This window comes from Lepidothrix coronata, unplaced genomic scaffold (genome assembly GCF_001604755.1).
Source record: "Lepidothrix coronata isolate B3197 unplaced genomic scaffold, Lepidothrix_coronata-1.0 Scaffold100, whole genome shotgun sequence".
Taxonomy (NCBI): domain Eukaryota; kingdom Metazoa; phylum Chordata; class Aves; order Passeriformes; family Pipridae; genus Lepidothrix; species Lepidothrix coronata.
Window position 1 is genome coordinate 2,009,513 of NW_016690280.1, and position 21,394 is coordinate 2,030,906.

General features: G+C 52.7%; 3 protein-coding genes across 4 annotated transcripts in view; 1 reads left to right on the forward strand and 2 right to left on the reverse strand.

Moving 5' to 3' along the window:
* Positions 1–2,534, forward strand: part of IL17B (interleukin 17B) — a 39,984-nt gene extending 37,450 nt beyond the window's left edge. The window contains exons 2-3 of the mRNA XM_017822924.1: positions 1,697–1,983; positions 2,207–2,534. Coding sequence (XP_017678413.1) covers positions 1,697–1,983; positions 2,207–2,465 — 546 coding nt within the window. The 3' untranslated portion in view covers positions 2,466–2,534. The remainder of the gene's footprint in view (positions 1–1,696; positions 1,984–2,206) is intronic.
* Positions 2,535–3,505: 971 nt separating this feature from the next.
* On the reverse strand, positions 3,506–6,271 carry PCYOX1L (prenylcysteine oxidase 1 like). The gene is made up of 5 exons (XM_017822998.1): positions 6,081–6,271; positions 5,426–5,600; positions 5,125–5,336; positions 4,890–5,030; positions 3,506–4,325 (listed from the first exon to the last, which is right to left on the reverse strand). The coding sequence occupies exons 1-5, from the start codon at positions 6,103–6,105 to the stop codon at positions 3,667–3,669; spliced, it is 1,212 nt and encodes a 403-aa protein (XP_017678487.1). The 5' UTR covers positions 6,106–6,271; the 3' UTR covers positions 3,506–3,666.
* A 2,614-nt stretch (positions 6,272–8,885) lies between these two features.
* Positions 8,886–20,828, reverse strand: GRPEL2 (GrpE like 2, mitochondrial). Of its 2 annotated transcripts, XR_001876156.1 has the most exons (5): positions 20,733–20,828; positions 15,694–15,862; positions 14,288–14,369; positions 12,583–13,037; positions 8,886–11,757 (listed from the first exon to the last, which is right to left on the reverse strand). XR_001876156.1 is itself a non-coding variant. In XM_017822999.1 (4 exons), the coding sequence occupies exons 1-4, from the start codon at positions 20,798–20,800 to the stop codon at positions 12,682–12,684; spliced, it is 675 nt and encodes a 224-aa protein (XP_017678488.1). In that variant the 5' UTR covers positions 20,801–20,828; the 3' UTR covers positions 8,886–12,681. The 2 variants fall into 2 exon arrangements, 1 of the variants encoding a protein (XP_017678488.1); XM_017822999.1 differs by having other exon boundaries at positions 8,886–13,037.
* Between the last annotated feature and the right edge of the window lie 566 nt (positions 20,829–21,394).

Below are 21,394 nucleotides of genomic sequence, written 5' to 3' on the forward strand. Positions count from 1 at the left end.
ATGGAGAGGAGGAGGGATGCAGACTGGGATGCTGTTGGGTGGCGGACAGCACCATCGCGTGGTACCTGACCGCAGGGACAGCGACAGCCCAGGGCAGCCCCCTCTCCCCCGTCTCTGGGGACGGGGCATTATAGCCGGGACCCCTGTGTCTCACTTTGTACCCCCCCCAGCACCCTGCACCCTGATGCTTGGCCCCAGAAGCCAGAGCATCACCCACCACTAACACCCACTGCCCTGCAGTTCTGGGGACCCGACCCACGGCCAGCTGTGGGCACAGCTGCTGCGTTCGCAGGGGCAGGAGTTGAGAATGGGTGTGAGGACAGCAGGAGGGGAAGGGTTTGGGGACAGACAGACCAGGGATGCAGAGAATGATGGGTGTCATCGCCTCACTGCTGGGCAGAAGAGTCTGGGGGTTCCTGAGGACAGAGCTGCTGGTGGTGACACATGGAGGGCAGAGCCCAAACCCTCTCCCCAGGGCAGGTTATTGCCCAGGGAGCCCCTCTGGGCTGCCTGGTCCAGGGGGGACTCACCACCAACCACAGCCACTACCACCACCGTGGAGCCAGTGCCCAGAGCAGCGGAGGGTGGCCAAGTCCCAGACCACACTGGCCCCTTGCCCTGCCGGCGCCGAGCCTCCCTGGCACCTTGGGGACCGGACACACCTCTGGCGGGGCACAGCCAGGGGCTGGGGCTTTCCCTTTTTAGCTCCCCAGCTCTCTGGTGCCAGCCACACTGCAGGACAGCGGCCGGCAGCCCCTCCGTGGCCATGGAGCAGGCTCCAAACCTGGTAGGTGACTCCACAGTGGTTCAGGGCTTGCTCCTCATTTTCCTTCCTTAATATAATTATTTGCATGGTTGTTTACGGGTGGCTACCTGGGTTTGTTTGCTTTGGAGATGCCTGCTGCAGCCCGCCAGGGCCATCGCTCCCATGCCTGGCATGGTGAAGATGCAACAGCCTCGGAGAGCAAAGCTGGGACAGTCCGATCGGACCGTCCGGCACCGGAGGGGGAAAACAGCCCTGGCCAAGCGGTCCTTGTCCCAGGGCACTGCACACCCATGGGCAGGGTGTGGGGCTGCTTCAGCTGACTGCAGGGACACAAATAGCAGGGAGCAGGACTACAGAAAGCAACTTTGTTCACTGCTGGGCAGCCTGCCGGGTGTCAGCACACGGCAGCTCGGCCCCGCGAGCCGGAGGGAGAAGGGAAGGAAAAAGCATCTTTTCTCTCTCACCGTCCTCAGAGCACAGAGGGAGGGAGAGGAAGGTTTGGATAAAGATCCCATTCTTGACTGTCTCATCTCTAAAGCTCCTTTTAAACTAAAGGCTGCCCAGGTACAGCCTGAGCTGAGGGTGTACCCATCCCTCCTAGCATGCAGCTGCTGGGTGGGCAGCAAAGGGACTGGGCACACCTTGGGCAGCACAGGGACACTTTCAGCAACACAAATTGCCAGCTGCAGGGCGAGGGTCTTCACAGCCACATGCATCAGCTGGGGTTATCATGACCCTGTGCTCACCATCCCTGTAAACTGCTCTCAATGTTTCCATGGGTCTCACCTGCAGGCCAGCACTCCTTTAGGGGTTGCACGTGCTATCCCAAAGTCAATGCAGTCCTGCCATCACCTGCTGACCCCTGGGAAGTGGGATAGCTCCCCTTCCATGCCAGTCCTGCAGCCACACACCATCCTCCTTCTTCCTCAGCTTCTCCTCTGCATCTTCACCTTTGCCATGGTACTGGTCCCCGAGGCAAAGGACCAAAGCAAGGCAGCGAAGGGCAGGAGAAGGGGCCTGGCACGGCCCCCAACAGCCACCCCTGCCCTTGCCTGGGCCCCGGATGACCCTTACACCACCATGGCAGACTACGAGCACAGCATCCAGGACATGGTGCGCCAGCTGAGGAACAGCTCTGAGCCAGGTGACACCAAGTGCCAGGTCAACCTGAGGCTCTGGAGGTCCAACCGGAGGAGCCTGTCCCCCTGGGCCTACAGGTGAGCTTGGGGCAGGGACCCTGGGGACATGCATGCTTTCTGTGCCAGAAAGCACTGCAGCAGCCACCAGTCCAGCATCACAAGTCTGTGGTGGCTGCTGGACGGTGCAATAGGATGTGATGCAGAACCCCACTTCACCCTGGGGAGGCATTGCCCTCTCCAGCCACCCACTGCTCCCATCTCACCGTTTCTCCAACCTCATCTCATTTTCCATTTCCTCCAGCATAAACCATGATGCAACACGGATCCCAGCAGACATCCCCGAGGCCCGATGCCTCTGCACTGGCTGCATCAACCCCTTCACGATGCAGGAGGACCGCACCATGGCCAGCATTCCCATCTACAGCCGGCTCCCTGTCCGCCGGCTGCTGTGCCAGGTGCCAGGAGAGGTGGGGCACAAGCCCTCCGGGAAGAAGAAGTGCCACAAGAAGTACCAGATGGTCATGGAGACCATCGCCGTGGGCTGCACCTGCATCTTCTGAGGTTGCAAAGCTAACCCCTGCAGCTACCCATAGGCATCTAACCAGCTTGCTCGTGCTTCCCGAGCTTGCCCAGCCCTCTGGGAGAGGGTCACCTGGCTGAGCATCAGGGTGGGGGAGCCCCTGCACAAAGCCATGGCAGCTCCAGGAGCTCCCTGAAATTCCCCTGCAGACTCCATAAGCCTGAGCCCAAGCAGCCACTTTGGGGACACCTAGTGAAGAGGGATCCCCTGCAAGACCCCCAGCTATGCAGTCCTGAGGCCTTGCAGCGAGACATCCACTGCCCCGAGCCACTGAGCCTCCAGGGCTCAGCAGGACAGGCTGGGGGACAGAGGGAGGCAGCTGCCTGCTGGTCCCTCTGGCTGGGCAGGATCAGGCCTCCTCCCTTCCCAAAGTCCCCACTTGCCTTCGTTCCTTCCATCGGTGCCACAGCTCTGGTAGGACCCAGCCCTTCCCAGTCCTCCCACAAGTTCCTCTGCCCCAAGCCAGGCAGTCCAGGGTGAGTGGCCAGTGGTTTGGGCAGCTTCTGAGGTCTTCAATAAAGTGCATTGCTGGCCCCTGTCTCGGCCCTTCATGCTGCCCCTCTGCCCTGCCTGCCCAGGGTTGGGGTGCCCAGTTTCTCCCACCGAGACTCTTCTGCCTCCCCCAGAGCTCAGGAGAGCCTGAACACCCCCAGAAACAGCGAGCACCCATCGGGACCTGAGACAGCCCACCCTGCAAGCCCATGAGCAGGGTTAAGCTCCATGCACGCATGGCATGGCAGAGGCAGTGGGACCTCCTGCCCCAGCCAGGGCCAGCCCTGCCACTGAGTTCCACAGGGGCAAAGCCAGGAAGGCAGGAAGGACTGTAGTGGGAGCCAGGCAGCTCATAGGAGGCCCCTATCTGCTGCCAATGCCAGCCAGCCTCTCCCCTGGAAGCCCCCTGAGATACCTCCTAAACACAGATGCACAGTGACCCTTTTTCACAGAAGGCACAGCCTCCTCTCCAGTAAAGCCTGTGGAGGGGGAACAGGGAAACTGAGGCACATGGAACAGACACAGCAACACTGGGCAGGAACTGTATTCCTGAAGGTGATGCACATTCCAGTCATCTGGGACACAGCCTGTCCCTTGTCCCCCAGCCCCAAACCCCTGGTCTCCCCAAGGCAATAAATACTCTCCAGGCTGCCCCGCACCGAAGCTCCTGGTTCACCGCCCTCCGGGCGTCACAGCTCCGTTTTCACCTTGTGCATCAAGTCCTTCTGGTCGATTTTCTCCAGGTCCTGATGCCAGCGGTTATAAGCCAGCAGGGCCACGTTTTTGGCCGCCACTGCTATCATCTCCATGGAGCTGGCCACCCACTCCACGCCGCTGAGGTAGAAGAGGTTTTCATGGAGCACGATGGGCGGGAGGGACTTGGCGGCGTCGTAGCGGGGATACGTCTGCCACTCTGTCACCTGCACCGAGTAGTAGGACCTGAAGAGGGTCTTCAGCTGGTGCTTGTCCAGTGGTTGCTGGGAGAGGACACGCCACACCGCAGCCTCCTGGGGCTGCTTGCGCCGGAACGCTGCCGAGATGTTGACGGGACAGATGTTATCCATGGCGTTGAAGAAGAGGTCGGGGGTGTCGGTGGTGAGGATGCTGGTGAAAGGGAAGAGCTTGGGGTCGGGGAAGCCAAAGTAGGAGGAGTTGAGGTAGCCGTGCACCACAGAGGTGACGGAGGGCTGGAAGGCTCCAGGGAAGTCAGCAATGGGTGGCTCAAAGTTCTCAAAGGTAAAGTTGCTCCTGCTGGGATGCAGGGGCGTCGTCACAACCACCATGTCATAGAAAGCTGAGCCCTGGCCTTCGCTGGTTTCGTAGTGTACCTGGTACAGGGCTCTCCCCTCTGAAAAGAGACAGTGGACAGTTAGGAGTGGCCCTGAGATTCCAGTGGTATTGCCCTGGCCCTCTCTTTTCTAGCATGGCCTCCAGGCTACTGGTTTTCCAGTACACACCAGTGCTTGACCATAGCACCTGATGGTTATGGATGAGTTGCTGACACTTTAGGGCAGCAGAAAAACTTGATCAAGACTGTGGGAGAAAGTTTCCAGAGAAGGCCAGCCCACCTCCCAGATCCCAGCTATCCCACTCTTCTTTTGTGCTTGATGGGGGAGCAAGTCTGCAATAAGGATGGTGACATAGGGAGACCTGAAGGACATGATGAGGGAGGGAGGGAGGGGAACCTCAGGGTTGATTTCTGCACTACAGGATTCTCACTGGGTCAGACAAGGAGATGAGACAGACAGACCCCTTCACCCTCGCCCAAATGCCTTACCAGGACCAGGATGCCCTCCAGTTCAAGCATCTCCATGCTGCCACCACCAACCTCCCATCTTGGTACACCCAGACCCCCACCCAGACCCACACCCAGGCTGGCGGCACCCAGAGCAGAGCCCGTGTCCAGGCTCACCCGAGCTGTGCAGGGAGATGCCCGTCACCCTGGCTGGGATGACGTTGGCTTTGGTCACCTTCAGCAGACCTGAACACACCAGCTTATTCCCTCCTTCCACTGCCCAGGTGCTGCCCTGGGCTCCTGCCAGGGACATGGCTCCTGTGAAGAGGAAGAGGAGGGTGGCTCAACAGCCTGCCCGCAGAGGGGGTGCTGAGGAGAGTCACACAGGGAGGAGAGGGGTCCCTGGCTTCACCTGCGAAGGCGGGCACCAGCACGGACTGCCCGTAGCTGGAGCGCAGGACGGCCGCGATGACATCGTCCACGAAGCGCTGTGTGACGCCCACCTCCAGCAAGGACTCGGCCACCGAGCGCTGCGTCATGTTGACGAAGGCATCACCCCCCAGCGAGCGCAGCAGCTCCTCCAGGCTGGAGAAGGCGTAGCCATGAGCCTGGTACTTGTAAATCCTGGAGGGGACAGGAGCACAGGGCAACCGGTGATGTGCCAGTGCTGGGAAAAATCCGCTGTGTCTCCCCAGCCCCGCAGGCTCTCCTACCTCATGAACTTCTCCATCACCTCCTCCACCCACATCTGCAGGCGCAGGAAACTGATGCCATAGTGCCACCAGAGCCGGAAGAGGTTGAGCAGGTACCAGTCGGTCTCCTCCAGGACGAAGTGCTCCCCGCTGAATATGGCACTCTTCCCGGCCACCTCACGCCGGTGCTTGAGGCCTGCCAGGAGCAGAGGGACCCCGGCCCCACTGGGCTTGCACAGCTCCCTGGGGCTGGTTGGCTGCTGGGAAAGGCCAGTGCCCAACACCTCCACAGCAGGGATATGGGCAAAGATGCCCTTGGAGGAGCATCAGGGAGTGCGAGACCCCAGGGCATTGGGACCCCAGCCGGATCCTGTACATTAGGGGGTCCCATGGAGTTGCTGCTGCCTACTGGGACAAACTGGTGGGATTTTCTGAACAATCCCCTCCACATTAATTCCACCAGACACCTCACCCTGATGGTCTGCTGGGCCTCCCGATCCCTTTCTCCTTAGGGCACAACAGGGCTGGGGTGCACAGACAGCAGGGGGATCACTGCATGCCTGGGGTGCTGGGGGACTGGTAGAAACCCTCCCCACTGCCCCAAGCACAGAGCCCAGGGGTCCCGCAGCCCCCCAGCTCAGGGAGGCCATGCGAGTGCTGGGATGCCCATGCTCACCCAGGATCTTGACGAAGTCCTGCATGTGGAGGCTGAGGGCGTGGATGGAGGCTCCCCGGCTCTCATACTGCTGCTTGTTGACGGTGACGGTGGCCAGCCTTCCGCCCACGCCCGCCGCCTCGTACACGTCCAGCTGCACCTGCGGCCCGAAGTGCTGCTGCAGGAAGTAAGCGGCGGCCGAGCCCCCCAGCCCGGCGCCCACCACGGCTGCGGGCAGAGAGCGGCGAGGGGGCCGGGTCAGCAGGGCCCCGGGGGACCCGCCGCTGCCCCCGGCCGTGCTCTCCGGCCGCGGGGGGAAGGGACCAACACCGCCTGCGAGGGCGGGGATGCCGCTGGGATGCGCTGGGATGCAGCGGGGACAGGGATGCAGCGGGGACAGGGATGCAGCGGGGACAGGGATGCAGGGCAGCGCGCAGGGGTGCGGAACCCCCTCTCCCGGCCCCGGCGGGGCAGGCGGGCGGGAGGTGGCCCGGTGCTGCTGCCGGTACCCGGGCCGGGCGCCCCCCTCCCCACCCCGTGCCATTGCCCCGCTCCCCTCGTTACCGATGGATCTCGGCGCGGCGCGGGCGGCGGCGGGCGCGGCCAGGAGCGCGGCCAGGGCCGGCAGGAGCAGCGCGGCGGGCGGCGGGGCCATGGCGCGGAGAGCGGGGCCCGGCAGCGCCCGCCCCGGCCCGCCCCTCACCGCAGGCTCGGCCCCCGCGCCCCCCTGCCACCGCCCAGCCCCGCCCGCCAGGGCACGGCTCGGCCCGGCCCGGAGCCCGGAGCTCGGAGCCCGGAGCCCGGCCCGGCCGGCGGAGGCGGGGCGGGCGGTGTGCCCGAGGAGGGGGGGATGCGGGGCACGGCATCCCCGCGGGCCTTGGGATGACTAATTCCCCCGGCAGACCGGCACTGAGGGGCAGAGAGGACCCTCGCATCCCAAACTGCTGGTTGTGGCACACGGATAATCCCAGGCACAGCCGCGGCGAGCATCCTCCCTGCCCTACGCTCCGGGATGCTCGGCAGCATCCCGCTCGCCATCGAGGGCCCAAGCCCAGGAGCTGCCCCGGCACCACCTCTCTCCTGATGCCGGTGTGCTGGGCATACACCACAGGGCAGTGTTTAGGCCACGCTGCTGCCAGAGCACGTTTTCCATGTGCTCCATCTGCACATGGGCAACGCATACAGTGCTCAGTACCCGGAGCAGGCTGGAGCCTGCATGGCTCATGCATCAGCAAGGGCATTTCAAGCTTTTGCTTGTACTTTCTGCCCTGGGCAAAACAAGGAGCCTGACAGCAAGCAGCTTGTGCCAAGGGGATCTCACGGGAGCCTGCTGCTACTCAGATTTCAAAGGATAGCAAAGACTGAGCAAAAACTCCAGAACAGGTTGGACATGTAATCACAAACCCAGAGCTTACTGTAGCCCAGAGCTGGCTCCCTACTAAGGAGCAAAATTTTGTTTGAGAATACACCACCTGAACTTTGTCTCAGGAAAACACAACACAAGCACAGGCCCCCTCTTTTCCCCAGCCAGGAACCACTTCAGAGTTCCTGCATGGGGGAACACATACAACCCTGAAACTCGGGCATGAACATTTTGGGGGAGCAGAGACAGAAACTACCATTGCTCAGCTCACCTGAGTTGTTACAACTGGCAGAACTGACCCACCAGGATGGGGAGATGATGCTCCCAAAGCAGCTTAAAACGCAACACACAAATATCTTTGCAGCATGCCTCAGGTTTTAACAAGCTCTTACTTAAGCAGCCTGATTTCACCATGGCTGTGGGCGACAAATCTGCTGTGCACACAGCAGGGCTCCGAGGAGCCGGGTCAGCAGTGCTCCCAATCCCCTCCCTCTCATGGCAGCCCATGCCCTGCTTGCAGGCGTTCTGGAATACTGTGCCATAAGCAAAATGCTCTGCCCCTCGCTCACAAGCTTTGATGCTTTTCTGCAGATGGCAGTGGTTGCGGTTTGAGAACTCCCAACTCTCACTTGCTGCAGACAAAAACCAGCAGAGCCAGAAATTACCTAAGGCAGCAGCAGGATTTCCTGGTCTAGTCTGGTTGCAACAAGCAATGCCATCATGGAGAACACTGAGTATTTCAGGCAGAATGAAGAAAAGGCCCTATAATGGGACATCACCTCTGCATCACATCTGACTTTGCTGGCACAGAAATATAGATCTTACCTTGTAAAGGCCATTTGTAAATGGTCTTTTGTAGATGCTTTTGTACTAGTGAGAAGTGCCCAGGGGCCTTCAGAGCTCTTGGAGAACAAGACCCACCCACATGGCACCAACTTTCAAGGCAAAGCCAGGAACTGAGGCTCAGTTATTTTGCAGAGGATGCAGGAAGGGAGAATGAGATCTGTTACACCCTACAGAGAAAGCCTCTTCTTTTCTCCAACAAATCCCCCCAGAGAGCGGCTCTTCATTGGGAACTATAGTGAGTAATGGCTTCAAACTGAGAGTAGGCTTAGATTAGATATTATAAAGAAATTCTTGGTTGTGAGGGTGGTGAGGCCCTGGCACAGGTTGCCCAGAGAAACTGTGGCTGTCCCATCCCTGGAAGTGTCAGGCTGGACAGGGCTTGGAGCAACCTGCTCTAGTGGAAGGTGTCCCTGAACATGGTGGGGGGGTGGAAGGAGATGATCTTTAAGGTCCCTTCCAACCCAAACCATTCTATGATTCTAAGTGCTGCCATGGACCACAGCCCTTATCACAACTGGATCAGGAACAGAGAGAAACCTTCCAATGTGCAGTCCCAGATGGTTGGAGTTGGAACTAGCAGCAGTTTGGGACAGGGAAAAAGGAAAGAGAAGCAACTGCAATTCCTTTGTTTTATTTGCAAATGGACAGTATCTGGACATCTAAAGGAAATCAGCCCTTTCCAACATTAACTCAAATGTTGTTGTCAACTACTTGCACCTCTCCCACGTGTCAGTCTCTGTCTTTCATACAAGCCAGAACCTTTGGGTAAAAAAAGAGCACAGAAATACACAAAAAAAATTACAATATTTACAGGTTTCCCACCAACTAAATGGATTTAGATTTTTGGAGATTAGCAATGCTTTGTTCATTTGACTTTGCAAGTAATATCAAAACACCTAAAGTTTTAAAATAAAAAAATACTACAATATTCACAATATAAAACTTAAATACTTTTTTTTTTTTTAATTAAGGGACTGCTAATAGCTATTGACTGATCACAGCTCTTTCAACAGAAGCTCTGCTGCTGCTGAAGCACTGAGAAGTCAAGGTTCACGAAGTGACATTCATATTCTGCACTGCTTCTGGTCAGTTGAGACATTGCCATGATCATGACAGTGGCGCTGGAGACTTGTCCAGGGGATCCACTCAAACAGGTCCTGCCAACAGGGCATGGCAAGGCCACAGAAGGTGGCAAATGCCCATGTTCAGGGTGGCTGCCCACTTCCCAAGGGTGGAAATGCAGGTCCACACACCACCACATCTTGTCTAGTAGTCTGCATTCCCAGCTCCAGCTCTTCGTGGCTGGGCAAACTGAGCAGAAATTACTAAGAAGAACATGACACTTTCTCTCCTCTGATATTCCCTCCCTGCTAATGTATTCCTGTGTTTTATTAAACAGTCAGTCATTGGATAAAATGACTGGAGAGAAGCAGCTCATGCGTCAATCTCCTCTCTGCAAGAGTTACACAAACAGGGCAGACAAGGCAGCAACGACCTACAGAGGAGAAATTCTTACACCCACCCTTACACAATCTCATCCATGACAGAAGAGATCATTAAGTGTGCTTGAAAGGCAAGAGAATCAAATTTTGCCTAGGAAATCTGGATTCTGTGATGGAATCCGGGTTTGGTTATTTCATTTTCACTTCACCATCCAAAGGAAGCAGAAACTAGGACCAATAACAGCTACAGGATTTATCTCTTTGGTAATATCTGTGAAAGAGTCTCTCAGCAATGGGTACATTTCATGGGAATCATAAAAGACTGATAGGATCCTGTAGAAGTTCCATAGGTTCAACTGGGAAAATAGCTTGCCCAAAATTAAACAGGGCTTCTGTGAGGGTGGGAAAGACTGCACAGGAACTGGATCCCTCAGATGCCTGCTCCACCACACAACAGTGCCTCGGTGAAAGTGGATCCCAGATATACAAGCTGAATCAATATTCTCCTAGTATAGACAGAAGGTCTGGAGTGCATTTTAGGATATTTCTTTAAGGCAAAAATGGATGGGTACTGGTTGAGGAGACAGGCAGGATTTGCAAACAGTCCCATGTTGGACAGAGTAGCTGCAGAATAATTTCAGAGTCTAGTGGCTTCATAGATGAGTTTAAGGAAGATTTGGATCCCATCACTTCTGGTCACACACTATTAAATCTGGCTCAGGTAAGCTGCAACCTTTCTATGACTGAAACCTACCTGTTGTGTAGAATGCCTTTGTTTTGTTTGGTTCCTTATAACTAAAGTTTCACATTCAAAGTTAGTTTCCATAACCAGCTCTCCCCTCATATTGCAAAAAGACTCAGCTGATATACCACAGGCTGAAGAGGCAGCAGAGAACCCAATTGCTTCTTGCAGCTGAGGACAGTTTCCTCAGAACAGGCTGGAGACAGTTTTGAGAGAGAAAAGCAAGACTTGCATTGCCACATTTCATATTTTTTCTATGCTTTTCTGGAGAAACAGCGTACCCTGGTGACCTGGTCAGCACAGACACCAGCAAAACAATGAACAGGAAGTTCTGTTTATCTCTGAAATTCCCAACAATGTGTTAAAACAAGAAGTTAGTTCAAAGTGAGCTAATACTGCCAGGAAGCAGTTTCAGGGTTGAAATCTCAAGTACCACCCTGAGAACATACTACGCAGAGGCAGAAACCCACACTCCCAAAAGGTATCCACTACCAAGTCACTCCACACTTGGCACTAAAACAGGTTGCATGGAGCATGTTAGAAATGTGCATCTTCCTTAAATTTCTGGAATGACAACCCACTAGCTGCACAGAGTCTCCTAGATGAAAGACTGTTGATAGCTGCAGTAATCTTGAAGTCCACCACAAAAGGGTTTTGCAACCAAAGCCTGTAAAGAATGGGAGAAGAACAAGCTTTCTTCCAAACTAGTGATGGCATCCACTATAAATAAAGCTTTTTTGGAAGTGGATCTGTCAGGCCATGGATCCAATTCCAAAAAGTCAAAAGGCAGCAATTAACAAATCAGGCAGAAACAACCTGAAAACCACCATTCCTGGTTTTGTGTAGTGCAGACCATAGCTGGCTCATCTGTTCTTCTGTCATTTGACTGCTCGCTGCTCTGCAAAGGGTTAAAACTCTGATCTTCCTCAGTGACTGCATCCTTTCAGCTGAGACAAATGGACTCCCAGGCAATAGGGCCACTGGGAAATACATATGCTGTGACAACAACGTGCCTCCAACTAAGAGGACAGCTCGAGGTCAGCTTTCGCTTCCTCAGCCTTCTGCTTCTCTTGCTTCCTTGTCACCGCTGCTAAAATTGGTTCAAGGGCACTTGAGACTTTTAGCAGAGAAGATTTTCCTCCTCGCACCAAAACCCAAAAGGTTTAATATTTACTGTGACCACGCAAAAGTAGAATCTGAATGTGAACTGGAAGTTAGTGTTATCTGAGGATCATTACTGGAGAGCTGAGAAAAGAGAGCAGTCCAGATTTCCTGCTTAAGGGCACATCTCCATTTTGCCAGCAGCTGCAACGAAGAGCACATAGTTTATCATGCTTGAAAGCTGCACAAATACCCATCAGGGAAGAGAAATTACTCTCCTCTAAAATATACATTTTGGTTGGAGAATAAGAGATTTGAGAACAGTTTTTTGCCCCCACCACAAATCACTATTCCCTCTTTTACTTTTGGGCAAGGAGGCAAGGTGAAATTTTACCTGGAGAAGAAATACTAACACGTTAGTCTGACCTAACAACAGAATTCTCTTTAAACACTCATCTCTATTCAACTGCTGTACGACAGAGATTCCATGAATTCAGGATTGTTTTCCTGAAGCGACATAAGAAAAAGCTGCCCCTAAATGTCATTTCAAGTGATCATCTTCATCCCCATCCGGGGGGCCTGGGGACAAGGGAAGACACCAAAACCAGCTGATAATAATACTCGTCCCTTTGGACTTTTCCAAGTGCTTTACAAAGGAAAAGCCTCACCACATCCCTGTGAGGTAGGTCAGTAAGTATTATTATAGTCCCTTAATATAGCTATGGGAACCAAGGCAGAGAAGTTACTTCCCTGAAGGCCACTGTAGGAGTCTGTCTCAGAGATGGAGCCGGGAGACAAGATTCCTTAGCTCTCAGGGAATTTCCCTTTCTCTCCCATATCTCTTCCCCATACAAATCTTAATGGAGAAATGAGCAAAGGAGAAAGGGTCTACAGTGCCACGTTTCTGACGAATACTAGGACTCCTCCTACTGGTCCATGGACCCCAGAAAGTATTAAATACACAAGTACCTTCGAATCAATGGCAAAATGACCGCACACACTATCAAGAAGCCATCATACAATACAAACCTAGCTCAATAAATAAGTAAATACATGCAGCTGCAGCTCTGAGTGTTGGGGGTGGTCCCCAGCTCAGGAAGGTCCCAGATGGCAGTGGGGGAGCCCAGGTCACTCCTGTGACTCCACCGCCACGCCGACGAGCGCGTGTCTGATGGTGCGGCCGTGGAGTTTGTAGCCGTCCTGCGTCACCAGCGCGATCGTGCCCGGCTGCATCCCCTCGGCCGGGACGTGGCAGACGATCTCGTGGTCGTAGGGGTCATATCTGCCACCAACAGGGTTCATCTTCTGAAGGCCGTGCTTGGCAAACACACTTTGCAACTTGGCCTCTATGAGGGAGAGGCCTTCGTAGATCTTCTTCAGGGCTGGGTTTGGGTTACTGGGCTCCGCTTCTCCCGCGGCGCTCTCGGCAGTCTTCTCCAAGATATCTGCTACCTCCACGAGGTCCCTGCAGAAACTCTGGATCCCTACGGGCACAAAGAAGCACTAAGTAAATGGAGGACAGTTTACAGAACATACAGAGCTACAGTACCAATAAAGTTACAGCAGTTGGAAAGCATCTCTAAAGCTGTTAATTGATTTGAACTGTTAATTTAGTGAGAGCAGACAGTGTCTTCTGTAACCAAAGCTTTAACATTAATAGTAATCTAAAGACTCTACAAATCAAGATATATGCAGGAAATGTACACCTATACATATCAACATACAGATATCTATATGTCAGGTATTCCTGACAAAGCAGAAAATTAGTATTTCACTCCAAACAGTTTTTTGCAACTAACACTTGTCATTTAGGACTCTGCTCTACACCCTCTCATACAGTCCCACTGACTTCACTGCTTTGCCAAGCAGCTCACACAAATGCCACGGGGAACAAACACAATGTGGGGAAGTAAAAACAATAAATGTCTATTCAAAAGTACATCCCTGATTTTATTTATAAGTTAAAAGCACTGTGGCTCAAAAAACCCCTCTCAATATCAATTATCCCACCGATTATCCCAAACTCATCAGCCATTTTGTAGCTCCACCTGTAGAAGGTAAGAAAATACAGTAGCTCTAATTTCAAGGCTACTAGAGTTAACTAACAATAAACCCCATGAGATTCATGCATTATGGAGAAAAACAGTTTCTCATTCTCAGAGATGGTCCTGACAGAGTCCAGTGATTAAACAGAACCTTTTACCCCTTCACCTGCCTCTGTTGCCAAAGCCACAAATTCAGCTCATTTCACCAACAATAAAATACTTCTTTTAGAAATTTTAAATATTTGATACAGGGATTAACAATTGTTGTCCCAGGCAGGATCTACCTCCCAAAAGCTAGAGCAGAAGGGAAGAGGCTGTTAATATAGCAAAGGAGATCACAACCTGATGACACAGCTGAGCATGAAACACACCCTGCTGGAGCCAATCCTCAGCATACAGCCGAGCCTGTAATTTCAACCAAGTCAGCAGAACTACACTCAGCTGCACTGGGCCTATTTTTTTTTTAAATAGTCACAAAACAGTCCCTGAGGTAAACCTGATAGACAGGACACAGCTGGACATACAGACAGAATAGCGAGTAAGCCCAGACACCAAGAGCCCAGGCCAAACGTCATGCCAGACTTCACAATGAACAAAGGAGAGCAGGACTGGGGGACAGAAAAGCTGTTGATCAGCAATTTATGCTCAGGCAGGCAGGCCACTGCAGTAAACACAGCTCTTTTGCTTACCAAAGAGCTTGGCATCTTCCACAAACTTCTGTGTTCTCCTCCGGACATTCTCAGAATCTGCCAAAGCTTTCCGGTATCGCTCCTGTAACCACAACAGCAAGGGGAGACATCAAACAAGGAAGTAAAACCCATTTCCTGACAGTGGTGAACCCCTCAGAAATGCTTTAAAAAGAGCCCTCTTCACGTCAGAAGGCTGTGCCAGGCTCCTGCATTTTTATAACATGCAAAACCAAGTCCTTCTACTGATTAACCAAAACCTGCAAATCCCTCAAAAGATGCAGGCGAAGGCCAGAAGTATTCTGGGCACTGAATGACTGAATTCAACTGAACACCAGCTCTCAAGTTGCTGCTTTTTTTGTGACTCACTGTGGCTATTGAGACACCTTTTTCTGCAGCAGGCAGCTGATGGTCTCAGCCACAGATCGGTGACCACATGATTTATCACTCAGTGCAGGATTCTCAGGGTGATTATGTCAAGAATTGCCCAGTGAAGCAGTATTTAATTCTCTCCTTAGTCACATGTGCTCTTCAATATGTAATGTGATCCCCACTATTTCCCTCACATCACTGTCATTGAAAAGGACATTTCTTCTTGGACAATCTGGACCCAGTGGGACACAAAGCTGTTAAAAAGCTGTTAAACAGCATCCAAAGGAGGGACATGAAAATGGTGAAGGGTATAGAGGGGCCACGTGAGGAGCAGTTGAGGACACTTGGCTTGTTCAGCTGGAGGAGACTGAGGTCAGACCTCACCAGGGTTTGCAGCTTCCTCACGAAGGGCAGCTCCAATCTCTGCTCTGTGTGACCCATAACAGGAGCTGAGGGAGCGGCTGGAGCTGTATCAGGGCAGAGTTAGGTTGGATATCAGGGAAAGGTTCTTCCCCCAGAGGGTGGTTGGGCACTGAACAGACTCCTCAGGGCAGCGGTCACGGCCCCAAAGCTGACAGAGCTCAAGGAGTGTTTGGGCAATGCTCTCAGGCACATGGTGGGATTGTTGGGGTGTCCTGTGCCAGGAGTGGGACTTGGATGATTCCTGTGAGTCCCTTCCAACCAATTCTGTGGTTCTATGACAATACACGATCCTGATCAGCACAAAAGTACTGCCACTGGCTCTGTACAATGCTGTGAAAGAACTGACCAGACCAGCTCCAACACACAGCTTTGCCTGCCAGGATTGTGCTATCAGTGTCCTGCTGCTGGTACTACTAGCAGATGGTGTTTTTGGGGAATGCAGACTGGAGTTTCCCCCTCTCACACTCAGAGCACAGCTGCTCTGAAGGCTGTCACAGCACAGCAACACTGTTTGTGTGTGTTACAGCATTTTTGGAGAAGTCCAGGGCTGAAAGACAGACCAAGTCAAGGGGACTGAACCAAAGACATCATGGTGCCACCAGCACCACACTCACAGTCAAATCTCGGACTTGTTCTTCCAATTTGATGGCTTTGTGCTCCAAGGCACAGTCAGAAAGGGGATGCTTGGGCTCGTCATGGGGATCTTCTGGGCCACACTCATCTCCTGTACTTCTCTGCTGAGCTGCAGTGCTGAAAACACAGGGGGACCCTCTGAAATGCAAGCTAGTGACAAAGAAGGAAAGTTAATATCATCAGGGTCATTGAGAATTCTAGTTTAGTGCCAGTACTAAAAACAGGCTCTCTTAAAGAAGATACATAGGATTCTAGACACAATTTTAGCTCTTTTCAGAAAATACAGACAATTAGCAAAGAAACACAAAGAGACTGGTGTTTTTAAATTCTTTTATTTTAGACTCACATGGCACTACAGAGGCTGTACACCACTTCTCAGGCATACCTTGAAAAGAGTCAGATTTTCACAGAATCACAGAATCACTGAGGTTGGAAAAGACCTCCAAGGTCATCAAGTCCAACCTGTGACTGATTTCCACCTTGTCAACCAGACCAGAGTGCCACATCCAGTCATTCCTTGAACACCTTCAGGGATGGGGACTCCACCACCTCTCTGATCTTTTTCAAACTAAATGATTCTGTGATTCCTTGATTCTGTTTCACTCTCCCTCCTACTACACTTGCTTTTACAAACTGACCTAGACAGGGCCCATTCCTGCCAGCATGAGGCCAAAGCCTCAGCCACGCCTCCCTCTCACACCTTACACTGGGAAGAGTTTGCAGAACAAAGTACAATTTACTGCCAAACCACCTCCACTCAGGAAACATTTCAGCATACATTTTACAAGGGTGTCTCCTTTTTTGGGAACACCTGGGCTCTTCTTCTCAGCAGGGCTTTCAACATCCTCTTTATGCAATGTCCTATAGCCCCTGTATGGAATGTTTTGCAAACATTAAGTGCACATCCAGTCTGTGAAATTCAGCAAAGCCCAGAAATCCCTGCACTGGTACTGACTCCACCCCTGTGGTTATACAGCACAATTCCACACCACACAGAGACACTAAGTTAGGTCCCAGAATCGATACAGCTGAGTTCACATTACCAGGCCTGTTCCATTAAGCTTTTTTACATTTTAGCAAGGCTGTATTGCTCATGTATGGTGTAACAGAAGTGCACAGTTTATTTTGGGGTCTATCAAACCAGTCAAGAGACCTCAGTGTTGTTCAGCAGTCTAGCTGAGCTTACAGTTTGCTCCTCTTATTCCAGTACTGGAGTCGAGCAGAATTAAGTTTCAGGGAGTTAAACCAGATGAAAACTAACCCTACAAACAAAAAGACTTTTCTCTCTGTGTCCCTGAATAGGTCTGCTGACAGATCAGATAGATAAGTGCCAGTACCAGAGGAGACAAACACGTGAAGCCTGGTGAGATGTGGGGAATGAATGAGGTGTCCCCCTTTGGGTGGCAGGCAGGTGGTTCAGACTGGCTCATCTATAGGACCAAAGCACAATTCAAGAGATCTGTATCTGCCCAAAGACCACCAAGCACCTTCCACCACCCAGTGTTTAGCAGCCCAGATGCTCCCTCATTTAATTTTTAACACCAGGTTGCTGAAAGTCCCACAACACTAATGACAAACTTCCTTTTCCCACCTGAAGACATTTGCATATGCATTTTTTATTAAGTGGGTACTTAAAATATGATCTGTATGTTAAACCACTAACTCCTTTTCAAAAAATTACATGCCAAATACAAGTTTGAAAGTGCTTCTGCTACTTACACTTGCTCTAGGATAGGACCTGCTTCTGCTACTTACACTTGCTCTAGGATAGGACCTTCCTCAGACTAATCTTTAAGGCACCAGGTAAGGGGCTGTCCCTGGGCTCCTTTCAAAAAGCTGCCCAGCTATTGTGGGCTCCAGGAATGCTAACACAGGAAAAAAACACCACATTTTATCCCTGGCTGCAGATAGATCTGTTTGGGGCACAAGACCCCATCTTGAATGATTTTTAAAATGCTTGTCAACTTACTTTGTTGACTGATTAACACAGCACTTTCTCAAATTTACAAAAAGTAGACTAGACTGGAGGGGAGGAGAGAGCAGGACCCCCTTCACCAAGCCTTCAAAATCAATCTGTGAAGCTTTCTTTGCACATAAAGGTGTGTCCACGCTAAGCACCAACTACAAGCTTTGTCCTTTATCGTCTCACATTTCATTTAAAGAGCTGCAGGGAAGGAAATCAGCCACGCCACAGATGAACCAAGCAACCTGAAATGCAGCTGAGAAATCTTGCTGGGCCTCTCACAGATTAGACTCTGGTGCCTTAAAAATAGGCTGTGCAACTCAGTTAACTCTTTTGCACCCAAGAAGCAAAGGTTAGTGAGACATTTTCTTCCGTAAGAGAGTTACTCTACAGGAATGGGTGTGTTTTGGAGCGTAGGAGGAGAGGGGCATGGATGAGCCGGTGCCTCAGCTCTAGGGACTTGCCTACGTGGAGCAGGGAGCTCCCTGCATGGACTCCTCTCTCCAGCCTGTGAAACCAACTTAGAGAACACTCCCCCGTGCAGGGATGTGCCCCGGGTATCACATGCTGCTCAGATGAGCCTGCCTTAAAAGTTGTAGGCAAGAAACCAGAGCCACAGACTGGCTCCAAAGGGAGTTCCTAGGAAGGATTCTTATGGAGGACTGAAAATGCCACTCAATTTACTTCTTCCTTCAGGATGAAAAAAACCACTCCACAGAAAAGGACAAGTGCTATTTACAGCCTGTCCACTGACTCTGCTCCATCTCCTAAACACTGTCTTGATCACAGCTGCCCTAAAAGTAGGCAGAAATCCCACGGGAGGAAGTTGACACATCCTTAAGTGGCAGACACGTGGAAGTCTCAGGGCGTGTGAAGGGGTTACACAAGTAAGCTGGTGATACCAAAAGATTTACAAAGGGATGTCACAGAAAGCCAAACAGATCAGATGTAGCAGAGAAGTTGATTGCAGCCATATGGTTTAAGCCACTTAGCCCTAAAGATTAGAATTTAAATATGAGAACAGGTCTCTGGTCAGATATAAAATAGTATCACCTCTTTCTGGAGCACAGGCAGGATAGCACCATTCCCGAACATCCCAAAGTGACTGTCATGCTCCCTCTAAACACAAGGGTCTTTCCCCACCCCTCCTAAAACACTCCTTCCTCCTCCCAAATCAGCATGACAAAGCACACAACTGCTGAGACACATAGAAACATCTGCATCAGTGTTTCTTCTCTGATGAGCTTGCTTTGGAAGGAAATCTAATTACTCCCAATTCCTTTGCTCTGTTTCATCAGGGAGTGATACCAGAGATTAACCCAGTCAAGCAGGGATTGTCCTGCTCTGTTCTGCACTGGGGTGGCCTCAGAGTCCTGGGGGCAGTTTTGGGCCCCACAAAGTAAGAAAGCTCTAAAGCTGTTAGAGAGCGTCCAAAGGAGGGACATGAAGATGATGCATGGAGGGGCCATATGAGGAGCAACTGAGGGTACTTGGCTTGTTCAGCTGGAGAAGAGGAGACTGCAGCTTCCTCATCTATCTCTGCTCTCTGTGACCAGTGACAGGACCCAAGGGAACAGCTGGAGCTGTGTCAGGGAAGGGATAGGTTGGATATCAGGGAAAGGTTCTTCCCCCAGAGGGTGGTTGGGCACTGAACAGACTCCTCAGGGCAGCGGTCACGGCCCCAAAGCTGACAGAGCTCAAGGAGTGTTTGGGCAATGTTCTCAGGCACATGGTGGGATGCACATGGTGGGGTGTCCTCTGCAGAGCCAGGAGTTGGACTCAATGATCCCTGTGGGTACCTTGCAACTCAGGATATTCTCTGATTCTATAACACTATGTGGATTCTTCTTCAATGAAGCTGGAGAACAAGCTTGTGCAGTGCACCTCCACACAGGATGGCTGTAAATTGGGCAGGAGGCTCCCTAAGCCAGACTAAGCCAGTCCAGGGTAAGGAGTCCCAGGTTGGGAGCCTGGGCCCCATCACCCCTGCCTTGCTCACGGAGCTGTTCCCATTGGGAGCGACCCAGGCAAGGCCACAAATAATTTTGTGTACAAAGAGAAGCTTCACACCGACAGCACGTCCCAGGATCCTCCACAACAGAAGCCTGCTGAGCTCCATCAGTCACCTATTTCACACCCAGTGCACATTTTAGGAGGGGCAAAGCAGTTTTAACACATATGACAGAACATGAAAGAGGAAGAATTTTCTGACACATGTCTTTCCATTTAGCCCCAAACACATTTACTTCTATTACATGCTGCAGAATTATTTTATTGCATTTAAATGGTCTTTTGGTGGTGTTTCTTTTCTGGAGAAAAAAAAAATCTAATAAGCATTTTGACTTTCTTCCTTTTTGCCTGTCCACATTTCACCCAAATACCCAAGGCACCTTTATGAATTTCCCTCTAATAAGCCATATACCACGATGTCCAAAAACATGACCGGGCACTGATTTTCTGCCTAAATATTGACACAATTAAATGGATTCTCTTCCTGTGACCACCCAAAACACGTTGATAGCATGGGTGTTGCCTCACCACCAAAAATAAAAACCAGGGAGCTCATTAAACATGTAGTTCACGAATAAATGGTTCAGATGGGCGAGACACAGAAACCACGCGTAGTGGCAGGAAACCACCACACAACGTGACTCACCGAGCACGGAAACCCTCTTCCATAGAAATTAATTTTTTTTTACTCAAAAAGTCATATTTTTCCAGGAAAGAACTCGGTTATTGGAGCCTAATTTTACTCCAGGCCCTGCTGAGTAGCCGGGGGTCGGCAGCGTGCGGGTCCGAGCGGTGATGCGGGGACCTCCCGGGGGATGATGCTCGAGCGGCGGGGTCCAGGTGCGGATGCAGGTGCGGATGCGGGTCCGGGTCCGGGTCCAGATCCGGGTCTGAGTCTGGGTCCGGGTCCGCTCCCTCCCCCGGCGCGGCGCCTGCCCGGGCCCGGCCCCGCGGCGCTGCCACGTCTCGCCCCGAGCCCTCCACGGGAGCGGGACCTCTCGGGTCCCCCCCAGCCCGCCCCATTCCGCCCCACTCCGCCCCACGTACCTGCCCTGCCTCGCCGAGCCGCAGACCGGCAGGAGGGTCCCGAAGCGCCGCAGGGAGCGGGCGGCCATGGCCCCGCTGAGCGCCGGGCGGGATGGAGGGATGAGGCGGCCGCGATGCGCCGGCGCCGCCGACAACTACAGATCCCACAGGGCCCTGCGGGGAGCGGCGGGCGGTGCCTCGGCCGGACGGGTCGGGGATGCCCCGCCCGGCCCCGGAGGCGCTGCTCCAGGATGCCGGGAGTGGAGTCAGGGCGTACAGCACTTGTCCCTCTGGACTCGGACCTGGGCCTGGACACGGCTCCTGGACACGGCTTCGGCAGCCCGGGGCTCGGCTCCGGACACAGCTCCGGTCCCCCCCGGCCCTGGACACACGGCTCCCGCCACTGGCTGCGCGGTGTAAGGGGTGATAATGGGACAGGTTTCACCTCTTCAGTAAAGGATTACGAGAGGCTCGGTGAGACCACGCCGAGCTGAGGTGGAGGAGGCAGCGAGTGGTCCTCACTTGCTGGTGAATAAACATTAACGAAACCCCAAAGCCTTGGCCAAGGCTGCCTCACAACTGGGGGCTACCCCACGGGTAGCCACCATGAACGATTGGGGGGGGGACTTTTTACAAGGGCTTGGAGTGACAGGACAAGGGGGAATGGCTTCCTACTGAGAGAG